Below are 8,199 nucleotides of genomic sequence, written 5' to 3'. Positions count from 1 at the left end.
CATCTCCCGTCACGGTCACACTGCCAAACACTACAGCAGCAGCGCAGCGACCGCGGGTAAAAGCCGCCCCAGACCTGCCAGCTAAGCACAGGCTCTGGTCGGCGCGCTCTGAGCGGCGGCGCTCTGGCGCTCTGAGCCAAGGGAGGCGCTGTGCTCCGCCCGCAGCGAGCGGAGCGGAGCGGAGCGCCTGCGCCCTCCGCAGGGGCCAGCGGCCCAGGACGCCCCGCTGCCTCTTTCAAGCCCCAGGAGCCTCCCTGGCAGCTGCCTAGGAAAACGTCCGGCGGGTCTCCAGGAGGAGCCATAGCTTTGCCGCTTCAGACTCTGCACTCGCTTCGTCCCGAGGGACCCCAGGCGCCGCTGCCCAGCCGCGGGGCTTGGCAGAACCTGGCAGGTGCACCCACCCCAGCTTCATGTCAGACCGGCCTTGAGGGTTAAAGCGTCTTCCCGACTTCACTCCCCCTCTCACAGGAAAATATTTTTTCTGCTTCCTAGATCATTCCCAGTAAGAAATGATTTTTGTTTAAAGAACAGTGCTGACCTTCGCAGAGATCTTGGAGGCTCCACAAGGTGACCTCTCAGACAAACCCTTCCAAAACTGAGGGGCTCGGTCCATGTTTAAAGTCAAAGAAAACAGCTGAGGCCTTTGCAGCGGCTCCTTCCCGGAACGAATGGCCTCCGGGCGCCGCAAACCTTCAGCAAAGCCCCCCCCCCCCTGTCCGTCCGCGGATGCAACGCCCAGAACGCAGCCCCCCAGCCCCCCGTGCCCCCACACTCAGAAACATAAAGGGGTGAGATGAAACTTAATCAAGTGCCCCTTTAGTTCACCCTTTCTGGAGCCCGCAGTCCCCTGACCTGTTCCTCCCGGATGTCGTGTCTGTTACTTGAACATGAACACAAACACCGTCGTCTCCCCTAAAGGAGGCGGTGGGCGCAACGGTCGTCTGTCTGCAGAGGACGCACGGCGCTGACATTCCGTAGTGTCAGGTCATCTCTACCAGGGCTTTGGGTGCAGTCACGGTAAATGTGTGCGTGAGCGAACGAGTGTGTGGGTGTGAGAGTAGGTGTGAGTGCGAGCGTGCGCTCTCTCTCTCCTCCACACGGGCGCGGGGCCAGAGTCCGACCTGCACCCACGCTCGGCGACAGGCCCGGCCCGCAGCTGCTCTTCAGCAGAGGGTCCTCGGCGCGGCTGCCCCTCCCTGGCCCGGCACGCTCGCTACCTGCAGCCGCACGCCTCCACCACCATGTCCTCGTATTGCTTGTAGACCACGTTGTTGGCAGCGTCGATGTAGAGGATGCTGATGGGGCTGAGGCGCGCGGGCACGCAGCAGGACGCCGGCGCCGCCTCGGGCGCCATGGAGTTGAGCAGCGTCTGGATGATGGCGTGGTTGGTGGGCTCGAGGTGCGAGCGCAGCGGGAAGTCGCACACGCCCTCGCAGTGGTAGGCCTGATAGTCCAGCGGGGCGATGATCCAGTCGTCCCAGCCCAGCTCCTTAAAGTCCACGTGCAGCGGCTTGCGGCTGCAGCGGCTCCCGGCCCTGCGCCCGTGGCCCCGGCCTGCGCCGCCGCCGCCGCTGCCGCCCTGCGAGGCCCGAGCCCCGGCCAGCGCGGTCCGCCGCCTTCTGCGACCGCCGATGACAGCAGCCGGGGCCCCGGTGTTGGGTCCGGGATCGGGCGGCTGCTCCGCGGCCAGCGCAGCCCCGAGCGCGCGGGCCTGGGCGCGGATCTCCCGGAACAGGCTCTCCTTCCTCTGCGTTCGGGAGGAGACGACCAGCAGCGCGCGATCCTCCGCCGCCGCGCTGCCGCCGCCGCCCCGAGAGCCGAAGCCCAGCCACCTCAGTGCCAGCGGCCTCCGCGCCGGGCCGGCCACTGCGCGCAGCAGCAGGCAGAACATGCGGGTGGCGCGCGGCTCCCGTCGGTGGCGCCGGACGGCGTCCGCCACGTCGAACACCTCCCAGCGCGCCCCGTTCAGAGGCTCGGCGGACCGAGAGTGCAGCAGGCTCTGCGCGCGGGCGGCATCGGGGCACGTGGACAGCAGCAGCAGCGAGGGAGGAACCGCGCTGCCAGGTTCAGGCTCCGCGGACGCGCGGCGCAGCACGCGCAGCTCTGCGCCTAGCACCTCGTCGGCGTCGGAGAGGCTGGACACGTCGAATAGGAAGCTCTGGCCGGTCTCCGCTGCCGATTCGTCTGCAGGGGGCGAGCAGAGACACAGAGAGAAAGAGCCAAATGAAAACGAAGTCCGCAGTCCTGGTCGCGAGGCTTCCTAACTGCAAACGGCCCAACCGGGCTGCAAGACTAAGGCCTGCCTCAGCCGGCGCCTGCCCCCGTCTCCGCCCCAGCCGGACAGCTGCCATTCTCGTCCAGCGGGAAGGAAGCCTTCGCCCCAAACATTGGGACCGGGCTTTGGTCCATCGAGTCAAAAGTCTCTCCACCGCTACAACACGCGCACACACACTTACTGCAGAGGTGCGGGAGCAGGAGCGCACCCCCGCAGCCGTCTGGGACTTAAGGCCACTGCAGTTCCCCCGCCTGCCCGGGAGCCACTGATGTGCGGGGACTGTGTCGGGGGCCAGACTTTCGGCTGGTCGCAGACCAGGACGCCCGTAGGTGCCTCAGAAGTCGTGCGCCCTTTCCAAGGCCCAGAGTCCAGGCCAACAGTTTGACGGGGGTCCCGCGCCATACCGAGACTGCTCATTATTGCCCTGCTGTGCCCCCAGGAGAGCCACCGAGTCCCGGATGTACAAAACAAAATATTCTTGTCCCCAAAAACTGCTCCTTCACTCTGAACATTCCAGCCAGCCCATGCAGGCTGGGGCCCTGCCGTTCGTCCAGAAGGGGACGCGCCCTCAGGGCTCCAGAGACCCTCTCGTGCGCCCCTCATAAGCCCAGGTTCCTCACTTTGCCCAAGGGGAACTGAGACCCAGATAGGGGGGCAGCTCATCCCCAAGTCTCAGAGCTGTGAGCGCTGCTGGTCGGGATTGGGAACTCCATGATCACCCTCTCCCAGTGTTCCCTGGACTTCCGACGGAGGGCAAAAGGTGGCCAAGGAGTGCAAGGGGCCTTCTGAGAAGGGTTTGGGGCAGCGAGACTGCCTTGCGGGGGGAGGACAGTGGGCTAAATTCGGTCTCGTCTCCAGGACCCGCCAGTCCCTTCGCTGACTTATTCTTTCCCTCCGCTATGACTTGTCTGGGGCTTTTGGGTTTTATTTTTGGTCCTGGGCACTTTTTTTCTTTGGGGGCCCAAGGGGGGGAAAGAAAGAGTTGAAATTCCACCAAACGGCAGATAAGGAGCTCTCTTTGAAGAGGGTCATATGGTTTCGTTTTGCCCCAAACACAGAGACTGTGCGGACTGCCCCCCCCCCCCAGCAGAGCGTTGCTCACCGACGGGGGACGCCAGGCCCGGGGCTCCCGAGGTCCGAAGTCTGGGCGCCGCGGGTGGCCTCCGGGGGCCTCAGGCAGCCCTGCTCCCAGGTGAGGCTCAGGATGGAGAGGGAGGCAGGGCAGGCAACGGACAAACGCTCCTCCCTGCCACGCACGCACACCACACGGCTTTCCCCCCAGGGAGTTGCTCGCTGGAGCTAAGTGTGCTGTGCAGACCCTTCCTGCTTTGGGGTGCTGCCGCTGCACCCCCTCCCTCCAGAAGGAAGGGGAGACAGCCTTACCAGGCACGCCAGCCAAGCTGGCGCCCAAGGAAAGGACTTAGCTCTGGCTGAGGCTCGGGCAGACCTGACACAGCCAAAGGAGAGCACCTGGCGCCTCTGCCCGCCCAGGGCCCTGCACACCCGGGCTCTCCCGTAACCGGGCAGCCGCACGGCAGCATTGGGGCTGGGGCTTCCCGGCCTGCATGCCGGGACTCCGGCTTCCCGTGAGCATCCAGCCCAGGGAGCATAGAAGGATGCTCAGAAGTTCCCAGCGGACCAGAGGGCCCCGGGATGCCCCTGCACCCAAAGTAGAGCGGTCTGCCGGCGGGCACTGTGTGTGTGTCGGGGGCGGGAGGTGGTCACTGCGCCCCAGCAGGGCCCGTCTGCAGCAACGCTTACTTCCCATCCCCATTCGGCCTCCTTTCTCTCCTCCCTTCCGTGCCGGGTCTCTGGCTGTTTAGAGTTAAGGCCGAAATTACTTAAATCTCCCCTATCTGTCTGCTTTAATGACATCAATAGAGATTAATACAATCCAGATGACACCGCAGTCTCCACGGCCTCGCCCCCGTCCTACCTTTGGAGGGTCTGGCCCCGAGTGAGGTGGGGCGCTTGGTCCCGGAGAGGCCTGCCCTGGGCGCGGTCGCTCGCTCTCCTCTCCGCCCCACATGCCCGAGCCCCCGACCTCCGCTGGCCCCCGGGGCCCGCGCGGGCACCGCAGCTGCACACCTGCGCCCTAATGCAGCCGGCTGAGGAGGACCCTCTTCGTACCTGGTGCTGCTACCAGGCCTCTCTGGGGCCATCTGCTTCAGTCTGATGCCTGCCTCTGTCTCGCGTGCCCCCGAGTTACCTCCAGTTTGTACACCCCCCCCCCCTCCACCCCCGAGACTGCTAGTTGTCGCGATGGCCGCAAGGAAGCAGCCACCGCCGCTACCACCACTCAGTCTCTCTCCGCCAGACCCCCCCGCCTCTCGCTTCTCCGGGTCTCCGACTCAGCCTGCCCCCTCGAGGGCACCCGCCGGCGGCAGGGCCAGGGCCACCCCGCAGACGGACCGGCTCAGCCCTCCGGGGCCCGGCCCCGCGACCTGCCGCAGCTCTCGCCACTGTCCAGGCGCAGTAGGTCCGGATGCGTGGGCCTCGGCGAAGTTTCCTTCAACACCTGAGGCTGAGACGGGGGCCGCGCCCGAGTGGAGCGGAGCAGGGGCACGGCTCCGGCGGCGGCCTCCGCGCAGGGCCGGACAGGACGGGCGGGCGCGGTAGAGGCGGGGGTACCTTGGGTCGCCTGGTCTGCGAAGCCGGTGATGGTGTCCGCGCGGCCGTGGCGGCCAGAGCCCGAGGTGGAGGCGGCGGCTGCTCCGGCCGGAGCCCTCCCGGCCAGGCTGCGGTAAAGCGACATCATGAACTGGTGCGGCACCACCGATCCGTTCCTGAAGCCGGAGCCGGTGGCGCGGCGCGAAGCGCGGGCCCCGGGAGCCGCGGCGGCTGGGACGGCAGAGGCGCCCGCCGCCGCGGCCAGGGTCCTCCCGCCGCCGCCGCCCCCCGGACTCCCGGCCGGCCCTGCCCCCGCGGCCCGCAGCACCGCGGCTGCTTCGAGCCCGTCGCGGGGGCGGCAGGCGCTCAGAAGCCACAGGCACAGCGCGGCGGCCGCGCTCAGGTCCATGGGCTCCGTGGGCCGGGCGGGCGGGCGGGCGGCGCGGGCTCCGTGGCTCCGGGAAGTCCCCCGGCGCCTTTTGAACATAGTGTTTAATAATGGGGGAAGCGTGTGCAGCCAGCGGCGGCCCCCCCGCCTCTCCCACCCCACCCCACCCCACCCCACCCCCGCCCGCCCGACGCCCGGAGCAGCGCCCCCTGCCGAACGCTTCCGTGGCAGCGCCGCGCCCCCTACACCCGCCCAACGCGGAGTCGGGGCAGGCGTCCCCCAACCCGCGCGCGGGACCGCTGCACCCCGGCTCTGGACCAGCTAGCGATACCCGCCGGCGGCTCCCGCACGGAACGAGGCCCCGCCTCCCTGCCCCACGGCCTCGCGGCGCCCCCCCCCCCGCCCACGCTGTGCTCGAGCCAAACGCGCCCTCCAGGTTGAGAGGCTCCGGGGAACCTCGCCTACCCGCCGCCCGCCCAGCTTCTTCCCCGCTCCCTGCAGAGCAGCACCCGCCTCTCCCCGCTCCCATTCCGCTAGTGCCCGAGGCGGCAGAGGTGGGGCCGCGGGAAGGCTCGGCCCCGCGCGTCGGTGCTGCGAGCTGGTGGCCACGGCGCCGTGAGAGGCCACAGGGCGCACAGTGCCGCCACAAAGTCGCATTTTTGACAACCTGTTCGACTGTCCCCCACCCTGCCAGAGCCCCCAAAGACCGGAGCGGGCTGCCGGAGCAAGGAAGGGGACAGACACGTAGGGAAGAGAGGGAGCGACTGGACGTGCAGGCAAGGGCAGGCCGGAAAGACAGACGGATGTGGACCGACACTCGGAGAGCAAAGGTTTGGGCGCGGAACGCGCGCCTAAGCAAAAAAAAGCCCAGATCGTAAAGAAGCCCAGGAATTACAAGGCAGCCCTGGGGCGAGGAGAAGACACCCGCGCGGGAGCGGCGCCCGCAGTTCCTCGGGTGACAGTGATGACCTTCTGCCAGCCTAACGGACACGGGCTACCGGGTACACGGTGGTTCAGCCAGAAGCCCGGAGGGCGGGCAGCGGAGAGCCCGGGGCGGGGTGGGAGCCCCGTACTTCTTTCCCCCTCCGCCGCGGTTATCTCGAGGGGCGGGTGTCTGCGCAGGGCGAGCCCCGGGGCGCACTCTCGCGGGCGTCAGCGGAGCGCTTGTGGCCGGAGCCGCCAAGGGTAGGTTCCCGAGGCCGCATCTGAGAGGCAGAGGCAGGCAAGGGTGGTCGTAGGCGGGTGCTGGCTCAGCTCCACCAGCAGCCGGGGTGTCTCCCGAGTGCGGGAACGTCCAGCAGAAAGACAAGCGCTGTTAGGCACACGGAGGGGCTGAGCCGAGCAGACCCCCGGAGCAGGGCGTGCGCGTCCTTTTTCCCTAAAGCTGCATTTGCCACTGAACTCAAAATCTAGACGGGGTTGGTGCGTCACGGTCACTTTGAGTGGGCGATCGAGCATCAACGTGATATCACAGAATCCAAAGCCGCCTCTCACCGGGGTGCACCACGCTCTGACCCTCGGAGGACATCCGGCCCGGCGGAAACTCCCGGCAACTCCGGCCCAGGCTCCCCAGTTTCGCTGCACGGGCTGCTTCCTCCTGAGCGAACTCCTCACCCTGCCGTGGCCGTGGCCAACAGGGCCACTTCGAAACAGGGACGCTCGGGGCGAGTAGGGAGCGAGAGTGGGAACGGGAGGGGAGGCCTGGTGAGGGGGACACTCTTCATAGACCCCAGGCGGATAGGGTGGGCGGAGAAGAAAGGCCCAAGATTAACTTGGGAAGGTCTGGGCACCAGGGGCCTGTCTTGCAGGCGACCAGGCTTCGCCACAAGCCTGCGTCAAAGTCACCAGTGCCCGGTGAGGCTCATCAAAGCTCAGAATGGGGCTTCCTCCGGGGGGAGGGGAGTGCTGCCGGGCGCCATTGGTAGGCGGGCCAGGTAGGAGGGGCACCTGAGAGCTGTGCCCTAGGCGCTGCTGAGCGCATTTTGGAGGGAAATTCCTCTGGCCTGGGTGTCACCCCAGGGGTCACTGGGCAGCTGAGGACGAGGCCCAGAGGCAGGTGCAGGAAGTTCAGAGGAGGCTGGGAGGAAACTGGGGACCGAAGTCCTCACTTTGTTCTGTCAGTCCGATGACCACCCCCGGTGTCCGGAACCCCAGCCTCCAGCTGTCTGAGAGGCAGGAGGGGGTTTCCACTCCAACCGGGGGGGGGGGGGGGGGGTGGACACGGAGGACGGGGAGAGCAGCCTGAAGGGGGGTGTTTCTCGACTGGGGTGGGGAAGGGTGGTCCTTGCATTCTCACCTCAGGTCCTTACCTCGGAGAACAGTTTGCTGTTCATCCATCCCTTCCAGAAGCTGTTCGCTCTCTCAGAGCTTTAGATCTTCGGTCACAGAATTCCAGGGTCAGAAAGAATGTGTTAGGTTACTACGTAGGTCACCTTTCCTTGCCATGCCTGAACTGGAGCAAATTACCTCCCAGGCAGCGCTTGCAGGCTTGCAGAGAGAGACAGGGAGGCCTCCTGAGACCTCTGATTGTGACGATGGCCTTTATACCAGAGCCATGGGAGCCAACCATTTCTCCGAGGCGGCGACTCTGCGGTGGCAGTTCACAGGCCACCTGGGACCATGCGTCTGGCGTGGTGCATCAGCGACACTGAGGAAGTTAGTCGTGGATTCTGCTAGCTGCCTCGCAGTGACCTGCAGGCGCCAGCTGCAGGGGCAGCCTGCTCAGCTTCCAGCAGGCATCTCCTGCCACGTCCAGGCACCTCTGTGTCTGATGGCATGAGCACATAGAGGTCCCTTAGAGGTGGCCTGCATTTTGTCCATAGGAGGAAGCCACATCTCCAAGGAGGGGAATTGATCAGAGCCCTGTTACTTGGCATCACAGTCACCTGGGGTGAGCAGTCCCCTCTGTGGTCCTGTGCCTTTGATC

The 8,199-nt window shown here is 66.4% G+C and overlaps 1 protein-coding gene across 1 annotated transcript; it reads right to left on the bottom strand.

Moving 5' to 3' along the window:
- Nucleotides 1-506: 506 nt before the first annotated feature.
- GDF7 (growth differentiation factor 7) lies at nt 507-5,448 on the bottom strand. The gene is made up of 2 exons (XM_028517658.2): nt 4,907-5,448; nt 507-2,184 (listed from the first exon to the last, which is right to left on the bottom strand). Exons 1-2 carry the CDS (start codon nt 5,370-5,372, stop codon nt 1,214-1,216), a joined length of 1,437 nt encoding a protein of 478 aa, XP_028373459.2. The 5' UTR covers nt 5,373-5,448; the 3' UTR covers nt 507-1,213.
- Nucleotides 5,449-8,199: the final 2,751 nt, after the last annotated feature.

This window comes from Phyllostomus discolor, chromosome 6, assembly GCF_004126475.2.
Source record: "Phyllostomus discolor isolate MPI-MPIP mPhyDis1 chromosome 6, mPhyDis1.pri.v3, whole genome shotgun sequence".
Lineage (NCBI taxonomy): Eukaryota > Metazoa > Chordata > Mammalia > Chiroptera > Phyllostomidae > Phyllostomus > Phyllostomus discolor.
Note: the sequence above shows the minus strand (reverse complement) of the source record. Positions and strands in the feature narration are given on the sequence as shown.